This window comes from Ascaphus truei, chromosome 14 (genome assembly GCF_040206685.1).
Source record: "Ascaphus truei isolate aAscTru1 chromosome 14, aAscTru1.hap1, whole genome shotgun sequence".
In the NCBI taxonomy this organism is placed as follows: Eukaryota; Metazoa; Chordata; class Amphibia; order Anura; family Ascaphidae; genus Ascaphus; species Ascaphus truei.
Genome location: NC_134496.1, coordinates 2,599,999 through 2,625,310, shown reverse-complemented (window position 1 = coordinate 2,625,310; position 25,312 = coordinate 2,599,999). Strand labels below are relative to the sequence as shown.

Below are 25,312 nucleotides of genomic sequence, written 5' to 3'. Positions count from 1 at the left end.
CCCAGGCCCTACCCACCCTCCCCCAGGCACCTCCCCCCCCTTGGTTAATTTAGAGCCCGTTTTATAATGATACCTTTTCATGCAAGGTATTTATTTCACGTGTCTTGAGAGGGATGCTAACATACATGATAGCAGTTACAGGTGCAAACAGGGATCTAAGGCTGAGCTCCATGCATGCTGGATGCAGAGAATCAAAGCTGATACATGGCTCCCAGCGTCCTCGTTATGTTTGCAATGAAGCACCATCCCCCCTCTGCTGCCTCGTTGAATTCCAATGAAGCTTTCTCTGTCCGTTGTTACCTTGTATGTGTCTGATTTAAATTCTCATAGGTGCCTTCCTTAAAGCTAAAAGGCTGAGAACCTGGCCATTGGACACAGCGATTAATAGGGGCATGGAAAGGAACTCATTCTATCTAAAAGTGACATGTGAATGCATACAGTAGCTACCTAGTTTATTCTTAAAGCCAGTGATTGAGACAAGATTCATTTTCACACACACACACACACACACACACACACACACACACACACACACACACACACACTTTTCAAGGAGAGACTCCGGGGTTTTGACTCCGCCCTCGTGTCCTCCCACACACGCTCTCACTTACCAGGCTTCAAGGAGAATGCAGTCTCTCCGCCGGGATTTTGACTCCGCCCCCGTGTCCTCCCACACACGCTCTCACTTACCAGGCTTCAAGGAGAATGCAGTCTCTCCGCCGGGGTTTTGACTCCGCCCCCGTGTCCTCCCACACACGGCACGAGTGCAGATTGACTGCACTCGGCCACCATACGCCTCCAGCCCCTGAAGGACAGATTTTACTTCTGCCCGTGCTACTCGCTTCCCCCACACCCGCGCTCACTTCTCCCGCGGTGAGCGGGCCGCAAAAATATCCGCCCGCGGGCCGCATGTTTGACATACCTGGTGTAAGATAAAGGACAAAAGTTGTAAGAGTAGATCAATGAGATTATGGCTGAATTGTGACATTCTAAGGAAGAACTCAGCAGCAGATAACCCGTCCTTGTGGCTTATAGACGTGTACAGAGCTTCCACGTCCCATGTGGCAATGATTGTATTTGCATCCACCGTGACACCATCGAGTCTGGATAGGACATCCATGGTGTCACGGAGATACGATGGCAATGCTTCAACCGCTGGACGTAAAAATGGGTCCAGGAATTTACTAATAGGTTCACATAAGCTACCGATACCGGACACTATTGGCCTTCCTGGTGGATTAGTTAAGCTTTTATGTATCTTGGGTAATAAAAAGAATGTAGCAGTTGTCGGATGTTTCGTGACCAGACTGTCTCTATTTTTCGTTGTTATTGTACCCAAGGCACATGCTTCACTGAGAATTGTGTCATGTTCAATTTTGAACTTGTCTGTTGGATCAGCAGCCAATTCCTTATAGCAAGTTCGGTCCCTTAACTGTTTGAAGGCTTTGTGTTCATACTGTGATTTAGGCCATACCACAACGTTGCCTCCCTTGTCCGCTGGCTTGAATTCAACTGATGTCATTTTTCCAAGTTCCTTAACGGCAAGCCATTCTTGGAAAGTAAGGTTCTTCGCCCCTGGTCGTTCAGATAATTTGAGAATATCATTGGTCACAAGGGAAACGAAGACCTCTATTTGCGGACAGGTTTGAAAGGGTGGGCAAAATGATGATTTTGGTCGAAAGTGTGAGAGGACCTTAGTTTCACTCTGTACAGATTCCGGATCCATTGTAAATTCTGTGGCCATATCACAGATAAGTTGGCGTTCCATGTCACTCCAACCCTCAATATCAACTGGTTGTGTGACATTTTCTTTAGATTTAGAAAAGAACTTCTTAAGCAGCAGCTTGCAGCAAAACAGGTGTAGGTCCCTGACCCATTCAAATTTACCCAAGGTGAACGTTGGAGCAAATGATAACCTCTTTTTCAAGACATTGGTTTGGTCTACAGCCAGAATAATATCTGAAAGGTTCACCACAGTCAGTTCTTCCGAGACTGGTGCATCCATCATTTGTTCTTCCCTCTGTAACCGTAGCGTTGCCGGTCGCGAAGTCTTCTTGCCTCCCCTCCTCGTCCTCCTTTTTGGGTGTGGTTTGGGCCACATCTGCCTAAAAAAGGTGCTTTCTCTGTAGTGCCAGCAAGTTGTTGCACATCCACGTCGGAGGACTCAGCTTCAGATGACGTGAATCCTGGGGAGACATCAGTCCTGGATACATTTTTTCTAGCATGTTTTGTGCCCCTCTACCAGCGATAAACATTATTTGCCTTATAGTCTGCAGAGTCACGTAAAAATTTTGTTTTTTTAATTATAGTGATTTCCTCCTCAAACTTCGCCAATTCCAGCTCAATTTTCGTAAAAAGTTCAGTTGCATCTACCTCCATGTCCTTAAGTATCTGCTCTGTTTGTACTGCAATATCATTTAGAACACTCTCATCATGTGCAATTAGGATATGCATTAATTGAAAGGAACAAATACTGAGAGTTTCCTCCCATTCTTCCTTTAATTTAATATCGTTGATTTGGAATGCTGGGAATGTCTGTAACCTTAGACCCCTTGGTATAAGTTTATTTAGGACACACCTTTCCAAGGCGGTCTTATTCCACCAGACCCTTATTTTTTGGGGGGTAAGTAATCTAAGGGTATGAACACTATATTTATCTTTACTGGTGGAAACTAACACCTCTGGCAATATATCCTCATCTGTAATTGAAAAAATTTCATTAGCACTAGCTAAGCGCCTCTGGTCGTTATTGCTCGCATCCATTTTCTAGATTGACAAGAGTAACCAGGTCTAAGAATTAAGTCAAATTAGTAAAAAGTGGAGCTAACAAACTGTAAGCTAAGGAAAGCAAATATAAGACAAACACACAAAAAGAATGTTGCTCACGCTACATATATATGTGGAAAAACCAGACCGAATAAGTAATATTGACTATCTTGGAATAAAAAATAAGCCAAGTAAGCCTAGAGTAAATGGGAAACTGTAGGTGCTAGGGGATAACAATAATATTGAACACACAAAAGACTAAGACAATCCCCGAAAGCAGCACGCTAAATATACCACAAAATAACTGATAACATAATATCAAAAGACCAGGAAACTAAAGTCAAAATAGAAATTGAATAGATTTTTATAGCGAGCAAAAAGAACACTAACATTTAAAAACATATACACACTAATGGCAGCAAAAAATACAAAAAGACTGTGACTGACTAAAATTTACACAAATCAATAATGCTGAAAAATAAATCAAAAGCAAAAAATGTGTCTGCACAATGAACCTGATAACTATATAAAGCGACACAAAGAAAGCTGAATATTTAAAAAAAAACCTGGTAAAGACCTAAGCTAAAAAAGTAGATAACTAAGCTAAGGGCATAAAAAAAGGTATGGCATAAATAAATCTATATACAAAAATGATGTACATAAGAAAAATAATAACTTAAACCAAGGGGGAGGCACAGGGGAGACAAAATGAAACAAAGACTCAAACCCTGAACAGCAATACAAAATATCAAAATCAAAAAAAGATGCATACAATGCCTGTGGTTGTTGCACAAAAGCAATGAATAGCTGCCTAGAGTGGACACTCAACGCGTTTCAGCCAAGGGGGCCTTCTTCCCGGAGTGGTAAAAGAGTAGTGGAGGCTTGCTGAGCTATATACTGTGTTCAATGAGTATCAGCGACGCCCTTTCCTGTTGGTGGTCAGTAACGATGATGTCACTGGGGGGCGGCGGCGTCTGCACAGGTGCTGTAAGGTAAGGCATTCAGAGCTGTGGCATCCTTGAATACTGCAATCCCAGCTGATCACATAGCAACTCAGCTGCACATGGGCATATGCTGCAGACTGAAGCGTCTGAGTGCAGGAGTCTTAGTGAAGTCATCCAAACATTGAAAACAGATAGAAGCAGGTGTCACGGTAGCTTGTGACAGGCTGTAATTTACACCAAAACTATATATAAATATATATATACCTGGGTTTGAACTGGGACAACACTTAGATATGATAAAATATAATTTATTCCTTGATAAAGGTGAACACAACAGATTATACAAATAACAGGCAAAATATAGACACTTACTTAAAGATTAGGACAGAAGGCCATCAGGATACAGACTGGGCCACTTCTCCCATATATTTCAGTTGACATCACAGCAAGACAGGCAAAGTTATACAGCAATACCTGCATCATCCCAAGACCTTGCATAAAGACACAGGCCTGATGACATGCAGACATGAAGATCATTTGCATGAAGAACATGAAGAACATTTGCATGAAGAACATTTGCATGAAGAACAATGGGTAAAGGGTGGCTTTGACTTATATACTATGTCAAACTCATCTCTTTAACCCTAGGTGCCGCGACGGCTAGCAAAAGTCCCTTTGAAGCTTTTGAAGCTCAGTTTGGACTTCCAGTGTCCAGTGTGAAAAGTTACACTTAACTGGTTAGTTCCTTTTGGTCAGTTGGGCCAAGCATAAGCAATTAGCAATTTAGCCTTTGATGACCAGGCAATGTGAATCCTAGTCTTTCCTGCTCATTATCATAACAGGGGGTTTCAGTTTCTCAGAACTCAACCAAAATTTCATATTTACTGCAAATCATTGCCTAACTCCCGCTCCGTAATACATACAAGCAGAGGAGACATAGTAATACATTCCGTCACACCTGACGCTCGCAGAGAGACCAAACATTACAGTGTAATATGAAAATTAATAGAGATATTAATATCTGGCATTTAGCAGCAGTTACATATGCAGTGTTTAGATTCAAAAAGATATGCTAAATCCCACGAATACAAATATGTAGCTCTTAGCGGGTTCAGCCAAGGACATCTCATAGTATTCTTATATTTAATAAGGTTACTCATTTTGATTTCCTGCTTTGGATATTTTGCTGGAAGGTGTGAAGAACAAGCACTTCCATTCCTGGGTCTCGCATAGCAATTAGGTCATTACCTTTTGATCACTAGCTGTCACACCTAGCCCAGACTTCTCTGTTGATATACACTTCCAGTGAGGAAGCTCGCATATCAAACGTGAATAGACTCATGAGTCAAACCATTTGGTCCTGGTATGCATTACAAAGGCAGGCAGAGATTATTAGCATTTGGCCTGTACATTGTAAGACTGCCCCAGAGAGGCACAAATATCAAAATTATATGTCCCCCTTATGACAAAGTTATATGTTTCATCTGTGGGTACTTGGGGGGTTTCCCCGGAGGCTGCACCCCCAGACTCAGGGGCTGGCTGCAAACAGGTATTAACATACTGTACACTAAAAAACCCTTCTGCTTTTCACATTCAACTTCAATTAAGCCCTTTGAAGTCCAGGTTTCCTGAAAAGGCACAATACAGTGGAATTTCCTTAAACTGTAGCTTATTAACCCCTTATGATCCAGTGGGTGGGTTATGCAGACACTGACCCAGCAACAATACATTTTACACAGGGGAATACGCATTTTCATGTTATAACAAGGGTTAAATCACATTTCTGGACCTCAGCCCAGTTAACCCCTTGTCTCCCTGGCGAGGTTAGAGGGGGGCCCTTGGGGAGTAACCCCGTTAATCCTGGGCCAAACCCTCACTATCGTCACCCAGGATTCATTAAATTCTGATCTGTATCATGAAATTCAAAGATAAAAGCACAAAGATGTTAGACTACACATAGAGGGTTCTGCCTAACAAAATATAAGGCATGTATAAAAGAGTAGCAGATAAAAACAGAATAACATATTGAGCATCGAAAAAATAGCCAATTGTTAAGAGAATAAATAGTAAAACAGAAAGAAGGAAAGTATAGTATAAAGGCAGGGGCAGAGAGAATACCGTGGGATGTACTTGTAATAGCAACAAATGTATAAGTTGCTAAGTCTCACAGTTACACTAAGCTATATGGTACAAATCACTAAGTAAAGTTATAAAAACATGGCAAAGCCCAGAGAGTAATTTATTCCCCTGGGTTGCATAGTATTAAGTAGAACAATCCAACGACATTCTTTTTTAAGAAAGGCTTTTTCCAAGTCCCCACCTCTAATACCCAGTGACACCCTATCAAGAGCAAAAGCTGAAATAAATGTACTATCAGCAGCATGGCACTGTAAAAAATGCCTTGCTACTGAAGTAATTTTTTTAAAGGCATCCAAATCCCGCTGGGCTGATCTAATATTCCTAGAGTGTTCTAAAATTCTGAACCGAAGTTCGCGGGTCGTCATACCTATATATTTAAGTTTACAGGGACAGGTGAGGCAGTAAATGACTCCTTTAGATTTACAATTTAAAGTATAGCCAATATTGTAGGTTTTAGTGTTGTCACTATTGGAAAACCTGTCAGTCTGTGTCATAAATTTACAGGCCGAACAATTACTGCATTTCGAGAAGCCTTTTTTCCTAATGGTAAGGAAAGTCTCACTGGTATGGGGAGTGTAATGGCTATGTACCAGACGGTCTCGTAAGTTAGGTGAACGGTGACTTGTTAAATTAACCCTGTCACCTAGTGTATCCCTAAGTTCCCCATTGGTACATAAAACAGGCCAGTGTTTTTGGAGAATGGATTTAAGTTCTCCCCATCTGTCATTCCAATAAAGCGAATTTTGGAATCTGTCGTTTTCTTTTTTGGATGTAACAATGTTGTACCTTCATTTATTACACTGTGTTGGTACCCTTCATGGATATTTTTTCTACTATATCCTCTAGATATGAACCTCTTTTTCATCTCAGCTGCCCTACGTACAAAACATTCCTCTGTAGAACAATTGCGTTTTAACCTAATAAATTCACTACGAGGAAAGCACTTAATTTGATGCTGCTGGTGGAAGCTGGAAGCGTGTAAAATAGAATTAGTAGAAGTCGACTTCCTGAAGATATCAGTCCCCACATTGCCACTGGCATCAATAGAGATCTGAAGATCCAAAAAATCAATCGATGTGGGGCTACATCTGTAGGTAAGTCGAATATTGTGTTCATTGTGGTTGAGCACATCGATGATACTCCTAAACTCAGCGGCAGTGCCCTGCCAGAGGATAAGAATGTCATCGATGTATCTCAACCACAACAGAACATGCGAGGTCAAATGGATATTATCCTCACAAAACACCACTTCCCTCTCCCACCAGCCCAAAAATAAATTTGCATACGAGGGGGCACAAGTGGCCCCCATAGCTGTCCCTCTTGTCTGCAGATAAAAACGATTCTTAAAAATAAAAAAGTTATGGTGTAAGATAAAGGACAAAAGTTGTAGGAGTAGATCAATGAGATTATGGCTGAATTGTGACATTCTAAGGAAGAACTCAGCAGCAGATAAACCGTCCTTGTGGCTTATAGACGTGTACAGAGCTTCCACGTCCCATGTGGCAATGATTGTATTTGCATCCACCGTGGCACCATCGAGTCTGGATAGGACATCCATGGTGTCACGGAGATACGATGGCAATGCTTCAACCGCTGGACGTAAAAAGGGGTCCGGGAATTTACTAATAGGTTCACGTAAGCTACCGATACCGGCCACTATTGGCCTTCCTGGTGGATTAGTTAAGCTTTTATGTATCTTGAGTAATAAATAGAATGTAGCAGTCGTCGGATGTTTCGTGACCAGACTGTCTCTATTTTTCGTTGTTATTGTACTTAAGAAGGGTGCGATTAGACTGGCCCACTCAGCTTCTGGCCAACCCTCTCTCTGTGTCGTGCGTTCAAAAGTGAGAAGATAGGTTTCAACATAATCCGAGAGCCCCATCTTCTGAAGGTAGTGACTTGCCCATGTCATTTTCGGGACTGGGCCTGCCTCTGCCAGTGGAGTCTTAATTATAGTCCCTCTCAGGACCTCGAGTTCCTGCTGTAAGCCCTGGGCGAACCGTTGTTGCTCCTCTCTCAGCAGGCGGTTTGTCTCTTGCTGGGTTGCATTCGCGTTTTGCAGGGCGGCATTCGTCTGTTGCTGGTTTGCATTAAGCTCTTGCTGGGCTATTAGCAGCTGTTGCTGGGTCGCATTCGCCTCTTGCAGGGCTGCATTTGTCTGTTGCTGGTTTGCATTCGCGCTTTGCAGGGCTGCATTCGTCTGTTGCTGGTTTGCAGTCGCCTGTTGCTGGGTTTCATTCGTCTCTTTCTGGGCAGCTACATTGCGTACCAACGCACTCACCACGTCATCCATCTTGTTCGGGGGGAAGAAAAAGAGGGGAGAAAAAAAAAACCTCTCTTTTTTTTTTAAAGTTCTTTTATCCGCAGACCTTTTAGTTTTCTGCCCGCATTCTCCACCATATGTGACAAACGGCTTACTCCTGGGGCTCCGCCGTCTGTCCGGGACTGTTAGAACACGATCTTTTAGGGTAGGTTAAATGACGAGGCATAACGTGCTGTTCCTTTAAACAGGCTACTGCCTGGTTTATTCAGTCCCAGGCACTGAGACTGCCACAGTGCATACAACAGAAACACAAGCAAAACAAAAACCTGCTCACCTGAGCAATAACTTAACTTAGGTTTTCCCTGACTCAGGGTTGAAGTGGCTTTTCCACTTCCAACAACAAAATAAGGAACGTTGCAGTTTTAAGCAAAAAAGAGCAGGGTGATTTAACCTGTTTGGGGAGAGGCTTTTCCCCTCTCTGCTTCCAGCAGCCTTCCTGCCTCCAGGCTCTTGGGGAGAGGGGAGAGGAACCAGGAAATCAGCCTTAAATACCTGATTTCTAACTAGCAGGACAGGTGACAGAGATCAGGCAGCAGACAAACTCTGGTCTGGATCCCTCATCCCTCAGTTCCAGCACTTGCCAAACTGTGGGATGGAGTGCATGCATTCTGAGGCTGCACTTTTCAGCCTAAACAGGATAGAAACTGTTCAGTATCCTGGGAGACCTATATATGGAATGTATTACCATACCCTGGTTTCTGTCACAATATATATATATACAGTGGTCGACAAATCACCAAAAAATCTACTCGCCGAACAAAAAAATCTACTCGCCACCTAGTACCACTTGTGTGCTGCTTGGGCCAATAGGAGCTCGCCACGATGTTAAATCCACTCGGCCGGGGCTAGCAAATGTATAGGTTTGTTGAACACTATATATATATATATATATATATATATATTAATTTGAGAGATATAGAGATATATAGTAGAGCACTTAGGACGAAGTCGCAAGAACTCACTATTCGGTTTCCCAGTGATCTGATGGGTGGGACGAAAGCTGGTTTAATGTAAAACTATTGGTGAACGTATATATATATATATATATATATATATATATATATATATATATATATATCCCCCACTGGGGGACCGAAACGTCGTTTTTTGTGTCTTCTATCAAATATAGAAAATTCATGATTTACTTACCTGTTTGCTGTCCCTTGATGTCGTGTTGCAACCGGTATCGTATGGTCTGCTATTGTTTTATGGGATAAGCACCAAAACTTATTTACTTGCATATGGTGTGCCAGCTGTGCATTGGATTCTATATATATATATATATACAGTAGAGGCAACGTTTATTCTAACATTTGCTGTAAACTAGCCGGGTTACATTCTGGGTATGTGCTGGGTATGTGCTGGGCTAGTTTGTGGCACGTTTAAGGCATTTCTGCATTGACTAACGACCCATAGGATTAACACAGCAGGGATCCCTGGCAGTCCCATTCAGTTTGAATGGGACTGCCAGGGACCCCCGCTGTTAATCTAATAGGCCATTAATCAATGCAGAAATGCTGGGGCTAGTTTAAGGAAAGTTTAAGGCTTGTATTCAGAATGTACCTGGGTGTAACCTGGGTATTTTGGGGAATTGCCACTGGTTTTTGTTAGAATAAGAGTTGCCTCTACTGTATATATATATATATATATATATATTTACACATATTTACACACACATACACATGTAGAAATTGTCTAGTGGTAAAGGTGTTGCTCTATGAAGTGGGAGAAACAAATTTAGTGCTGTGTATGAATCTTGGCGAGTGCCAATCTTCCAATCTTCCAATCTTTCCCAACATATTCAAAACGTTTCTAAAACTTGTCGCTTTTTCCTCCGCAATATCACAAAGATACGCCCTTTCTTCGTGTACTCGACTGCTAAAACTCTTACTCATGCCCTCATTCTCTCACGTCTCGATTATTGCAACCTCCTGCTGTCCGGCCATCCTGCCTCTCACCTGTCTCCCCTACAATCGATCCTAAACGCTGCTGCCAGAATCACTCTACTCTTTCCTAAATCTGTCTCTGCATCTCCCCTCCTGATATCCCTCTCCTGGCTTCCAATCAAATCCCGTATCTCACACTCAATTCTCCTCTTCACTTTTAAAGCTTTACACTCTTCTGCCCCTCCTTACATCTCAGCCCTAATTTCTCGCTACGCACCATCCCGACTCTTGCGTTCTTCTCAAGGATGTCTTCTTTCTACCCCTTTTGTATCTAAAGCCCTCTCCCGCCTTAAACCTTTCTCACTTTCTGCCCCGCACCTCTGGAATGCCCTTCCCCTCAATACCCGACTAGCACCCTCTCTATCCACCTTTAAGACCCACCTTAAGACACATCTGCTTAAAGAAGCATATGAATAGCACTGGATAATACTGGACACATGATACATTAAGCTTGGCCCCCTGCAGACGCACTTACCAGAACTCCCTCCTACTGTCTCTGTACGTTCTCCCTACCAATTAGATTGTAAGCTCCTCGGAGCAGGGACTCCTCTTTCTAATGTTACTTTTATGTCTGAAGCACTTATTCCCATGACCTGTTATTTATATTATCTGTTATTTATATGATATTGTAAGAGACGTGTTCAGAGGTACGCAATGGAGACTGTTTTAAGGTGAAATTAAAATAAGGCTTTATTGCGCCTGTTGCTTTAAACACAGCAAACATGTAAATCAGCAAACAAAATCCACTCCACTCTGGAGTATATATACACTTGTGATCCAGTTCTCTCTAACTGCGTGGTTAGCCCAGCGATTCCCCAGCCCAAATCATAGAGACATTTATCAATATACATAGACATAGATAATAGTCTTATACGAAAAGTCTTATCTGTTAGCTGGGCTGCTGTAGGGGAAGCTTCTCTGCTCTCTTGGATCCGCACCCGTGTGTGCTAAGGCAATCTCCGGGCTCCAGGTTAGAATCTTATCCCCTTTGTCTTGTTGTCAGCTTGCCGCTCAAGACATCTGTCCGTCCTTGGTTCAGTCCAGTTGTGGACTAAGGAATCTCCCTTCCTGTCTCAGAGGCAGGCTTTTTCTAACACCTGTAATCAGCCAGGTGGTGTTAGTTAATTGCCTACCAGCAGTTAACCACCAGACTGCTGGATTAGAGGCACATTTGTGAACAGGGATAAGTCCCCTGTTACAGATATGTATTACTACTGTGAAGCGCTATGTACATTTATGGCGCTATATAAATAAAGACATACAATACATTGTTTACAGAGCCCGTGACCTTACACACTGAGCCACGCCTCCCTGGATCGAGTTCAGATACCCTTCATCGGAGCTTAGTGAATCCCGGCGATTAACCCTTTCACTGACATGGGTGTGGACAATATACTGCAACTGGGAAAAAGTGTCATTGGCATTATAGATCAGTGCAATGAGGCAAAACAGAGGTTTGGGAGTTCTCAGAACAGAGGGTCTAGCAGCGGTTAAAGGGTTTCATGTCCGATGTTTTGTGTTGTAACCGACATATTGTTGGTGTTATTTTTATGCCTCTGCCTACACCACTCCCCATTACTTTCCCCAATCACAACCCTGTTCGGATGTGTCTCTCACTGAGTCCCCTCCCGTCACTCTTCCTAGGCTTCTGTACCCCATTCCTCCCCCCAACCCTGCTCCCCACGTTTCACATGCTGAGCTCGCTGGTCCCTGTGCTGTCTGCAGAGGGCGCTCACGTAGGCCGCTCTGTGCTAAATACTGTAACTGGAACACAGCCTGAGCCTCCCCTGCTGAGGATGACTGGGGCAGTAACAAGGGCTCAGAGACATGGTGCGTGAGAGAAAACCTTTGGTGACCTCTCCCTTCTGCTTTACACTTTGACATGTGTGCAGTGCACCTGTGATCCCTGTCCCATATTCTGTACATTGTGCATGTGGCTGTACATAATGACCTATGACCTTTGGGCTCTTCTCACACTTTGACCTCTGACCTCTGAGTGCACTTCAACATCCCGGCTGCAAAACGGAGTCAGAACAACTGCAAATGACCCGCACCAGATTTCATCGCTATAGTTTTTAGCATCAATACGTTTCCGTTAACCTCACTGTGCCCTAGTGACATACTGTACCTGATACAGCACTGGCACTGGCACACCAGCGGCCCTTGTAACACACCTAATTCAGCACTGGCACAGGCACGCCAGCGTCCCTAGTAACATACCTGATACAGCACTGGCACAGGCACGCCAGCGGCCCTAGTAACATACCTGATACAGCACTGGCACAGGCACGCCAGCGGCCCTAGTAACATACCTGATACAGCACAGGCACTGGCACGTCAGCGTCCCTAGTAACATACCTGATACACCACAGGCACTGGCACGCCAGCGGCCCTAGTAACATACCTGATACAGCACTGGCACGACAGCGGCCCTAGTAACATACCTGATACAGCACAGACACAGGCACGCCAGCGGCCCTAGTAACATACCTGATACAGCACTGGCACTGGCACGCCAGCGGCCCTAGTAACATACCTGATACAGCACTGGCACTGGCACGCCAGCGTCCCTAGTAACATACCTGATACAGCACTGGCATGCCAGCGGCCCTAGTAACATACCTGATACAGCACTGGCACTGGCACGCCAGCGTCCCTAGTAACATACCTGATACAGCACTGGCACTGGCACACCAGCGGCCCTATTAACATACCTGATACAGCACTGGCACAGGCACGCCAGCGGCCCTAGTAACATACCTGATACAGCACTGGCACTGGCACGCCAGCGGCCCTAGTAACATACCTGATACAGCACTGGCACAGGCACGCCAGCGGCCCTAGTAACATACCTGATACAGCACTGGCACTGGCACGCCAGCGGCCCTAGTAACATACCTGATACAGCACTGGCACAGGCACGCCAGCGGCCCTAGTAACATACCTGATACAGCACTGGCACTGGCACGCCAGCGTCCCTAGTAACATACCTGATACAGCACTGGCACAGGCACGCCAGCGGCCCTAGTAACATACATGATACAGCACTGGCACAGGCACGCCAGCGGCCCTAGTAACATACCTGATACAGCACTGACACAGGCACGCCAGCGTCCCTAGTAACATACCTGATACAGCACTGACACAGGCACGCCAGCGTCCCTAGTAACATACCTGATACAGCACTGGCACAGGCACGCCAGCGGCCCTAGTAACATACCTGATACAGCACTGGCACAGGCACTCCAGCGGCCCTAGTAACATACCTGATACAGCACTGGCACAGGCACGCCAGCGGCCCTAGTAACATACCTGATACAGCACTGGCACAGGCACGCCAGCGGCCCTCGTAACATACCTGATACAGCACTGGCACAGGCACGCCAGCGTCCCTAGTAACATACCTGATACAGCACTGGCACTGGCACGCCAGCGTCCCTAGTAACATACCTGATACAACACAGGCACGGCAGCGTCCTTAGTACCATACCTGATACAGCACTGGCACAGGCACGCCAGCGGCCCTAGTAACATACCTGATACAACACAGGCACGGCAGCGTCCTTAGTACCATACCTGATACAGCACTGGCACAGGCATGCCAGCGTCCCTAGTAACATACCTGATACAGCACTGGCACAGGCACGCCAGCGTCCCTAGTAACATACCTGATACAGCACTGGCACAGGCACGCCAGCGTCCCTAGTAACATACCTGATACAGCACTGGCACAGGCACGCCAGCGGCCCTAGTAACATACCTGATACAGCACTGGCACAGGCACGCCAGCGGCCCTAGTAACATACCTGATACAGCACAGGCACAGGCACGCCAGCGGCCCTAGTAACGTACCTGATACAGCACTGGCACGCCAGCGGCTCTAGTAACATACCTGATACAGCACTGGCACTGGCACGCCAGCGGCCCTAGTAACATACCTGATACAGCACTGGCACAGGCACGCCAGCGTCCCTAGTAACATACCTGATACAGCACTGGCACAGGCACGCCAGTGGCCCTAGTAACATACCTGATACAGCACAGGCACAGGCACGCCAGCGGCCCTAGTAACATACCTTATACAGCACTGGCACAGGCACGCCAGCAGCTCTAGTAACATACCTGATACAGCACTGGCACGCCAGCGGCCCTAGTAACATACCTGATACAGCACTGGCACAGGCACGCCAGCGGCCCTCGTAACATACCTGATACAGCACTGGCACAGGCACGCCAGCGGCCCTAGTAACATACCTGATACAGCACTGGCACAGGCACGCCAGTGGCCCTAGTAACATACCTGATACAGCACTGGCACAGGCACGCCAGCGGCCCTAGTAACATACCTGATACAGCACAGGCACAGGCACGCCAGCGGCCCTAGTAACATACCTGATACAGCACTGGCACAGGCACGCCAGCGTCCCTAGTAACATACCTGATACAGCACTGGCACAGGCACGCCAGTGGCCCTAGTAACATACCTGATACAGCACAGGCACAGGCACGCCAGCGTCCCTAGTAACATACCTGATACAGCACTGGCACAGGCACGCCAGTGGCTCTAGTAACATACCTGATACAGCACTGGCACAGGCACGCCAGTGGCCCTAGTAACATACCTGATACAGCACTGGCACAGGCACGCCAGCGGCCCTAGTAACATACCTGATACAGCACTGGCACAGGCACGCCAGCGTCCCTAGTAACATACCTGATACAGCACTGGCACGCCTGTGTCCCTAGTAACATACCTGATACAGCACTGGCACGCCAGCGTCCCAAGTAACATACCTGATACAGCACTGGCACAGGCACGCCAGTGTCCCTAGTAACATACCTGATACAGCACTGGCACAGGCACGCCAGCGGCCCTAGTAACATACCTGATACACCACAGGCACTCGCACGCCAGCGTCCCTAGTAACATACCTGATACACCACAGGCACTCGCACGCCAGCGTCCCTAGTAACATACCTGATACAGCACTGGCACAGGCACGCCAGCGTCCCTAGTAACATACCTGATACACCACAGGCACTCGCACGCCAGCGTCCCTAGTAACATACCTGATACACCACAGGCACTCGCACGCCAGCGTCCCTAGTAACATACCTGATACAGCACTGGCACAGGCACGCCAGCAGCCCTAGTAACATACCTGATACAGCACTGGCACGCCAGCGGCCCTAGTAACATACCTGATACAGCACTGGCACAGGCACGCCAGCGGCTCTAGTAACGTACCTGATACAGCACTGGCACGCCAGCGGCCCTAGTAACATACCTGATACAGCACTGGCACAGGCACGCCAGCAGCCCTAGTAACATACCTGATACAGCACTGGCACGCCAGCGGCCCTAGTAACATACCTGATACAGCACTGGCACAGGCACGCCAGCGTCCCTAGTAACATACCTGATACAGCACTGGCACAGGCACGCCAGCGGCCCTAGTAACATACCTGATACAGCACTGGCACGCCAGTGGCCCTAGTAACATACCTGATACAGCACTGGCACAGGCACGCCAGCGTCCCTAGTAACATACCTGGTACAGCACTGGCACGCCAGAGGCCCTAGTAACATACCTGATACAGCACTGGCACTGGCACGCCAGCGGCCCTAGTAACATACCTGATACACCACAGGCACAGGACGCCAGCGTCCCTAGTAACATACCTGATACAGCACTGGCACTGGCACGCCAGCGTCCCTAGTAACATAACTGGTACAGCACTGGCACTGGCACGCCATCGGCCCTAGTAACATACCAGGTACGTCATCAGGGTTCTGTCAAAATGACTGAACCAGTTATTGAGCCTCCCGTGCTGAAGCAGGGATATCCTTAAAACCCAACCTATTGGAGATTGTTGAAGACTGGAGTTAGGAGCCTCTGCTCTAGATCTGTAGTTCCCAACTCCAGTTCTCAAGGACCTCCAACAGGCCAGGTTTTAAGGATATCCTCATATTAGCACAGGTGGTCCAATCATTTTGAGTCACTTCTGCTCCAGCAGGGATATTCCTAAAACCTGGATACTCCACTTCTGTTATTGCCAGAGGGTGGTCAGGAACATGAGATCGCTAAAGAATCGATCATATGCCGGCAAGTCCAAGACTTCTGTCACTGTAAGGGTTAAATCAACAATCCGCTCTATGCACCGTAACAAATAGAAACATCTTGTTTCCTTTCACCATTGCAAAGTTATTTTGCTGCTGTTTTTAGCAATCTCATCCATTTTTATTCTGTAATTCAGGGGTCTCAAACGCAATCCTCAAGAGCCACCAGCAGGCCAGTTTTTATGGATATCCCTGCTTCAGCACAGGTTGCTCAGTCAGTCAAAGACTGAGCAACCTGTGCTGAAGCAGGGATATCCATAAAAGCCATTGAAGACTGAGCCACTGATTGAGCCATCTGTGTTTAAGCAGGGATATCAATAAAACCTGGCCTGTTGGTGGCCCTTGAAGACTGAGTTTGAGACCCCTGCTGTAGTTGAAGTCTGGAGATATTGGCTGCTATCAAATTTGCCCCCTCAGGAGGTTAAAACCTTAGGCACAGAGACTGCCATGGTGACGGCTGATGTCAGTGGAATAATAAACAGACGAAAACTCACTTAGAAATTAGCACAACATGAACATATAACAGGTTATGTAATAACTTCATTTTTTGGCACAGAACCCTCAAATCTCACTGATTTGTGTCTCTGTAAATTAACGTAACTGACGTTTTCGCCCTCGTTTTGCAGCCGGTAGACTTTGATAAATAGGCCCCTTTGGCACCTGTGTGCTGTGAGTGTCACAGTCTGACCTCTGGTTACGATGCACATCACAGTTTCAGCTCTCACATCTCCTGTGCACATCACAAGGGGACCTCTGCGTGCTGTACACTTTGCACACTGGCTCTGTGCCACGCATAGAAAGTTCAGCCACTATTTGTACCCTTTGTGTAAAACAGAATTAGCAGACCGTTTATAAACCCCTTTGCTGCCTACCAGGCAGGGAACACTTTGCAGAGGAATGGTATTTTGGATCCCCGGCAGAAAATGGTTCAGCCCAGTGATTCTCACCACGTGATCTCACATGATATGGTTGGGGATCCTTCAACCATCTTACAATGAATTTTAACCTGCAGCCTATGGCCCTTTCTATCTTTGTCAGAAGATCTGTGCTCAAGCTTGGTTTGCGACATGCGGCCTTTAACATTTTGGTCTATTAATCTGGACATAGCAGCCATTCTAAACGTATTAGCCGCATTAAAAGGGGGCAGAGATAGTGGGACACAGCCTGCTACATCTGTACATTAATTTGTTCTGTGTGTATTAAGATATTAAGGGACAAAGCATGGTGGTCCTCCACACCATTATTAACATAGAAATGGTTCATGAGAACGGTAAGTTGGAGGACCCCTAGTGTAGCCCCGTCCAACCTGCGTTGTAGCTGTGTCTTATTGGGGTGAAGGTGTTCATGTCACTCTTTATCTCGCAGACGCCTTCACCTCATTCCCCTTCATTTACAAACCACATAGGATCACATAGGGCAGCATTACCTTGTGGTAACCCAACTATTCAGTGGCTCATAGCTTGACAGTCAACGTTTAACAGGTGTATTTTAAAGATCCAGCGTGCAGAGGCTATCTTACTATCCTGCGTGGGTGTATGTGTGTCCTGGTGTGCAGTGCTGTGACATGCATGGGATGCTGGCTGTCTGTGTGTGTGACTTCTCCATGTCACTCTGCCTGTTTCTCCTTTTTATCTGCTCAATTACCTGTCTGTTGTCGTCACACATACATCTCCTCGTTCTGTCTGTCTCTCCCTTATCTGCTCTCGGTGTCATCGTGTCACATGTCATCGCCCTCCTATGTGTCACATGTCATCGCCCTCCTTTGTGTCCCATGTCATCTCCCTCCTATGTGTCCCATGTCATCGCCCTCCTATGTGTCCCATGTCATCGCCCTCCTTTGTGTCCCATGTCATCGCCCTCCTATGTGTCCCATGTCATCGCTCTCCTATGTGTCACATGTCATCGCCCTCCTATGTGTCCCATGTCATCGCCCTCCTATGTGTCCCATGTCATCGCCCTCCTATGTGTCCCATGTCATCGCCCTCCTATGTGTTACATGTCCTCGCCCTCCTATGTGTTACATGTCATCACCCTCCTATGTGTCACATGTCATCGCCCTCCTATGTGTCCCATGTCATCGCCCTCCTATGTGTCCCATGTCATCGCCCTCCTATGTGTCCCATGTCATCGCCCTCCTATGTGTTACATGTCATCGCCCTCCTATGTGTTACATGTCATCGCCCTCCTATGTGTTACACGTCATCGCCCTCCTATGTGTCCCATGTCATCGCCCTCCTATCTGTCCCATGTCTGATCCCTCCTATGTGTCCCATGTCATCGCCCTCCTATGTGTCCCATGTCTGATCCCTCCCATGTGTCCCATGTCATCGCCCTCCTATGTGTTACATGTCATCGCCCTCCTATGTGTCTCATGTCATCGCCCTCCTATGTGTTACATGTCATCGCCCTCCTATGTGTCCCATGTCATCGCCCTCCTGTGTCCCATGTCATCGCCCTCCTATGTGTCCCATGTCATCGCCCTCCTATGTGTCCCATGTCTGATCCCTCCTATGTGTCCCACGTCATCGCCCTCCTATGTGTCCCATGTCATCGCCCTCCTATGTGTCCCATGTCATCGCCCTCCTATGTTTCCCATGTCATCGCCCTCCTATGTTTCCCATGTCATCGCCCTCCTATGTGTCCCATGTCATCGCCCTCCTATGTTTCCCATGTCATCGCCCTCCTATGTGTCCCATGTCATCGCCCTCCTATGTGTCCCATGTCATCGCCCTCCTATGTTTCCCATGTCTGATTCCTCCTACGTGTCACATATCATCGCCCTCCTATGTGTCCCATGTCATCGCCCTCCTATGTGTCCCATGTCATCGCCCTCCTTTGTGTCCCATGTCATCGCCCTCCTATGTGTCCCATGTCATCGCTCTCCTATGTGTCACATGTCATCGCCCTCCTATGTGTCCCATGTCATCGCTCTCCTATGTGTCACATGTCATCGCCCTCCTATGTGTCACATGTCATCGCCCTCCTATGTGTCCCATGTCATCGCCCTCCTTTGTGTCCCATGTCATCGCCCTCCTATGTGTCCCATGTCATCGCTCTCCTATGTGTCACATGTCATCGCCCTCCTATGTGTCCCATGTCATCGCCCTCCTATGTGACCCATGTCATCGCCCTCCTATGTGTCCCATGTCATCGCCCTCCTATGTTTACCATGTCATCGCCCTCCTATGTGTCCCATGTCATCGCCCTCCTATGTTTCCCACGTCATCGCCCTCCTATGTTTCCCATGTCTGATTCCTCCTATGTGTCCCATGTCATCGCCCTCCTATGTGTCCCATGTCATCGCCCTCCTATGTGTCACATGTCATCGCCCTCCTATGTGTCCCATGTCATCGCCCTCCTATCTGTCCCTTGTCATCGCCCTCCTATGTTTACCATGTCATCGCCCTCCTATGTTTACCATGTCATCGCCCTCCTGTGTGTCCCATGTCTGACATTTCCCTCTTCCTAGCTGACTGGCTCTTTCTCATTAGAGCGGGCTCTGTCTCGCAGTCTGTTTCAGTATATTTATTACTTCTCTTCCTACCTCTGGGTATTCTCTATCTTCTGCCTCTCCTGTCTCTTCTCTCTTCTACCTCTCCTGCCTCTTCTCTCTTCTGCCTCTCCTGCCTCTTCTCTCTTCTGCCTCTCCTGTCTCTTCTCTCTTCTGCCTCTCCTGTCTCTTCTCTCTTCTACCTCTCCTGTCTCTTCTCTCTTCTGCCTCTCCTGTCTCTTCTCTCTTCTGCCTCTCCTGTCTCTTCTCTCTCCTGCCTCTCCTGTCTCTTCTCTCTTCTGCCTCTCCTGTCTCTTCTCTCTTCTACCTCTCCTGTCTCTTCTCTCTCCTGCCTCTCCTGTCTCTTCTCTCTCCTGCCTCTCCTGTCTCTGATCGGTTTTCTTTTTCTCACAGTTCCTGCTACAAAGTTGACCAGACAGCGTGTCCCCAGCTCTGGTCTGTGCCACTGCAAATACGACCTGATGGCGTTCTTCCAAATCTGTGAGCTGGAAGCAAATGGAGAGTGAGTCACCCTGCCCTTATTCTGAGTGTGACACTCAGTAGTCACTCATCCAGTGGCCTCGCTCAGCTGCTCCCTATGGGTTCTGTGTATCAATCTAAACATCTCTGATTTTTCATCAACACAACTGTCCAACAGATTATACATTACATTTTGCTTCCATGCTAGGTTAGGGATTTTATAGAAATGAGGTAAAGATACTGGGCTCAGTTATGAGGCTTTTCCTAATAAATTCCCAGACTGCCATATCTGTGAAGCCACACAAATATTATTTTACAGCAGTATTTATTTTAGAAAAAAAAAATATGAATAGAAAATGAAAAGCTAGCGTATACAAGTCTATATTTCGGGAAGCTCCTGTTGCCAACCGTAGTCCTGTCCCGACATGGGAATAACCATTTGGATTAGGAAACAATTAAGGAAGGTACTGTAGATAGCACAAACCACTCCTTACTATAATGAATATAGAACTGTATATAGCATTCTAGGCTTCTCTGATGATGGTTTTGTTATCTGTGCCTAATAAGGACATTATACAACTCTCTCTTACAGCTACATTCCTGTGGCGGTGGATCACGGAGTTGGTTTGCCATGTCATGGGACCTTCCTTCTCCACCAGGTACCCAATTACTCCAACCTCCTTCCTCCGCTTGCAGCATCTTCCACTTCAAGTCTCGCTGATCCATTTACCTCTTCTCACAGGGTATCCAGAGACGCATTGCAGTGACATTGGTGCATGAAGCTGGGGCTGATATGAAGTGGCTTGAAGTGCGAGAGCTGGTAGTGGGTCAGTATCTCCTTCCTAATTATACAATGCCCCATGCTAGAAGTACTTACAGTAGTTAAGCTGTCGACCAGTAGATTATCTCCGGGTCCACAGATCACGTGCAAGTACTCGGTGTCAAAACAAATGGGGGCAAAGGGAACAAGTTTATTGGAATTGTTGCTTGGCCCTGTTAGTATAATATGACCCATCCAAGGCAAAGTGCTAGAGAAAGGGCAGGGACCAGTAAAGGTGTGATTTAAAGATGAGCTCTGTACACTATAATTTCAAGAAGAACTCTATGTTTTGTCCCTTGAAAAGTATCACACGCTACAACAAACCAACTTTTCTCCAGGACCAATACCAATTTCATATTTTTTTAAAAATCTACCTTTTCTCTGCTGCATCGTATGTAAGGAGCCTGTTTGTGAAGTTTCTTACATCTGATGCAGAGATTTGTACGTGCAAACACTACAGGAAATTGGAACAAGGTACTTGTAGGAGAAGAAATAGATATGCTCCATTATAACATTTATGCTGATTATTACCTCCTGTAGACACTCCACAGAAGACAGCGGACACAGAGAAATATCTGGAGCGGATACAATAAATTGGAGCAAATAGTTGCAAGATGAAAACATCTGTTCACCAATTTTGCTCCATAATTGCCTTGATAATTCTGCCCCGTGTTGTCTGAATATATCACAGATATCTACATTGCTGCCTCTACTGGCAGCATCCATTGCTTTTGATCTTTGAATTTCTGTGACTTTAGGTCGGATTCGGAACACCCCAGAGGCTGATGAGTCTCTCATTGACCCCAACATCTTGTCCCTGAACATCCTGTCTGCGGGGTATCGCCCCCCTGAGGGAGGTGACCGGTGAGTGGTGATGAGCACCATGATGATAGGGGCCTTTTAGGGACAAATGAGCATAAGGGAGTCACCAGAGAGTCAGAAGTCAGGGGAGGTGAATTAGGTATTACTGGGGAGGTCGAATACACCCTGAAAAAGGTCTACTACGGTACCACGCATGATGGTGAGTCTGGGAGGGGCTTTGAGAAGTTGTGTTAAGGTTAGTTATTGTATTATTGGGATTCATGGGTGAGCTTCTCTTATCTTCCTGTGCTCCCCTTCCCCTTTGCTTCTGACCTCATCATTAAGCATGAATCAGAGAAACTTGGGCAACAGTTTCCCTCACTTCCCTCACTTCCCTCATCCTGCCAGCCCTCCCACCTAGGTCCTCCAGATCCCTTCCACATCCTTCAAAGCCCCTCATATGTGCCGTTTTCAGACCCTCCTGCTTATCCTTTCCAGCTTTCCCCACATGTCCTTCAAAGTCCCACCCATGTCATTTCCAGACCCACTTTCATGGCATCCCAAGCTACTCAAGCAATCATTCCAACTGCTTCCATATATCCTTCCAACGCTACTCACATGGCCTTCTAAGCCCCATCCACATGTCACTACCAGCATCTTGTACAATAGTTGTCCTTTCCAGCCCTTCCCACAGATCATTTCCAGCCTCCTACATGTCCACACACCTATTCCCCCTGCCCCATTCACATGTCCATTCCTGCTTTCACTAACATTCCCTCCAAACTGCCCCTTACAAAACCCTTATCCCTCCAGTCACTGCCTTCCCAACACACAGCAACTCACCCACTTTAACTCGCCTTAACCCTCCCTCCACAGAATTTGGCCTTTTCACACCTCCCTCTCTTCATTCACTTTTACACAAGAGCTGAACGTAGAAATATAGATACACACACACATACTGTATAGATATTAAGATTATATCCCTGACCAATCTGCCGAACCCTGAGTGAATGTGTTGGGAGACATTGGGGTCCTGAATATTCCCCTTTCGTCCCGTTGCCTGCACTAACGTCTCATTATTTGTGTTTCAGGCAGTTTCTTGATTCTGACACACCTAGGTATTTTATTTTATCATTCCTCGCCCAGCTATTTAAACTCCCTCTCCATCCCTCTTTCCTTTGCTCCCGTCTCTTCTGTTTCCTGTTCTCTCTCCCTCTCCTTTCCACATGATATTCCATTGTACCTCTACCCACCAAATTGCCCACTTCCAAACCATCTACTCAAACCTTTCTGTGTCATACACCTCTCTTTCCCTGTCTGGCCCTTCTCCTTGAACTCTTCCTTGGGATATGCTGCTCCCTCCCCTGAAGGCATAATTGATATCACCCTCCCTTGCTGATGCATGTGGCACAGAGAAAGAGAACCCCAAATCGGTAGAAGGAGTTGACGTTATATCAGGAGTTGTCAATACATATAGTGCGTGAGAAACTAATTGTAGGGTGTTATATCAGGGGCTCTTACTAAATAGAGTTTGACAGTAATGCATTGTATTGGCGTTATTTATTTATAATTTATATTTTATAAAAAATGTTTTACCAGGAAGTAATACATTGAGAGTTACCTCTCGTTTCAAGTATGTCCTGGGCATAGTTAATATGACAAATAATACATGGTTACAAATACAGTTACATAAATGAACAGAGTATACATTATATACAAGACATTGCATGCACAGTTAGAGAAGATGTATATAATAGGCGTATGTAACAGTTACAGACCAGAATAAAATGTGACACAGCCTTAGTTTTGAAAGAACTTAAACTGGTGGTGGATGTGAGAGTCTCCGGTAGGTTGTTCCAGTTTTGGGGTGCACGGTAAGAGAAGGAGGAGCGGCCGGATACTTTGTTGAGCCTTGGGACCATGAACAGTCTTTTGGAGTCAGATCTCAGATGATAAGTGCTGCATGTGGTAGGGGTGAGGAACTTGTTCAGATAGGTGGGTAGCTTGCCCAGAAAGTATTTGAAGGCAAGACAGGAAAGGTGAACTTTGCGCCTAGACTCGAGTGATGACCAATCTCGTTCTTTGAGCATTTCGCAGTGATGTGTGTTATAGTTGCATTGGAGAACAAAATGACAAATTGAATTGTAGAGGGTGTCAAGTTTGCTAAGGTGGGATTGAGTTGCCGATCCATATACTATGTCTCCATAGTCAATAATTGGCATTAGCATCTGCTGTGCGATACCTTTCTGACCAGGAGACTTAGGGAGGATTTGTTCCTGTAAAGTACCCCTAGTTTGGCATAGGTCTTGGTTGTCAGGGTATCAATGTGCATCCCGAATGTTAAGTGGGAGTCAAGCCATATGCCCAGGTATTTAAAACTAGTAACAGGAGTTAGGGTGGTGTTAGTGTTGGTTCTAATGTGGAGCTCAGTCGCTGGAAGCTTTAAAAATTTAGTCTTTGGGTCTGTGATTATATAGTGTGAAAGAAGAAAAACAAATCAGGGCACTGCGGATTTCTCAAGTAAAAAATGTATTGGGCCAACGGCTAAATCGAAGTTTCGACTGCTCTAGCAGTCTTATTCAAGTAGAGTGTCCTATCGGATACATAGTATAGTTGTATGCATATATTAACTCCTTTTTAGGCCTTTCTGGTCAGCTAGCCAGTGGAAACCAATGACTAGTTGACCCGTGGGCTACTAAGGGATTAATATGTACTGTAATGTATTTGAATTACTATGTTATCATCTATTTCAGGTTGGTTTAGCTTATCTTGCCTATGTTTTGTGGTCATTATATACATAGGAAAGACATGGCTAACGCCAGCCTGGAGTAGGTGATAAAATATTTGCTGTATTTCTGGTTTTCATCCTGTTCTGATAAATATCTGAAGTTGATGAATAGCTCTTAAAAGTAAAAAAAAAAATTGAATATTTGTCATCTTTTTTTAAAATAAAATCTGATATTTTTTAAGGATCCAATAAAATTTGTGTATTTTGGCGCGGGCAATGTTGATATATTACACTATAAAGATAGCATACTTTTTGTTTGCGATAATACTGCATTTTTAGGTTACCGCAGTTTGATGTATCCGGGCCATAGTCAGTACCACATGCAGAACCTTGGAGTTATGTCAGGGGTTGTCATTATGTACAGTGTGTAGGGATGGCATTGTCCAGCTGTTATATCACAGCCTGTCATTATGTATAGTGTGTAGGGATGGCATTGTCCAGGTGTTATATCACAGCCTGTCATTATGTACAGTGTAGGGATTGCATTGTCCAGGTGTTATATCACAGCCTGTCATTATGTATAGTGTGTAGGGATGGCATTGTCCAGGTGTTATATCACAGCCTGTCATTGTGTGTAGGGATGGCATTGTCCAGGTGTTATATCACAGTCTGTCATTATGAATAGTGTGTAAGGATGGCATTGTCCAGGTGTTATATCATAGCCTGTCATTATGTACAGTGTGTAGGGATGGCA

The 25,312-nt window shown here is 46.0% G+C and overlaps 1 protein-coding gene across 13 annotated transcripts in view; it reads left to right on the top strand.

Annotated features, from left to right (window-relative positions):
- The window catches only part of KIF1A (kinesin family member 1A), a 376,457-nt gene that overhangs the window by 283,238 nt on the left and 67,907 nt on the right, over window positions 1-25,312 (top strand). For 9 of the 13 annotated variants that reach the window (XM_075569525.1, XM_075569526.1, XM_075569528.1 and 6 more), the window contains 5 exons: window positions 20,144-20,252; window positions 20,802-20,868; window positions 20,952-21,036; window positions 21,788-21,893; window positions 22,922-22,948. In XM_075569525.1, the coding sequence (XP_075425640.1) occupies window positions 20,144-20,252; window positions 20,802-20,868; window positions 20,952-21,036; window positions 21,788-21,893; window positions 22,922-22,948 (394 nt within the window). The remainder of the gene's footprint in view (window positions 1-20,143; window positions 20,253-20,801; window positions 20,869-20,951; window positions 21,037-21,787; window positions 21,894-22,921; window positions 22,949-25,312) is intronic. The other 4 variants (XM_075569527.1, XM_075569530.1, XM_075569529.1 and 1 more) reach the window with 1 other exon arrangement.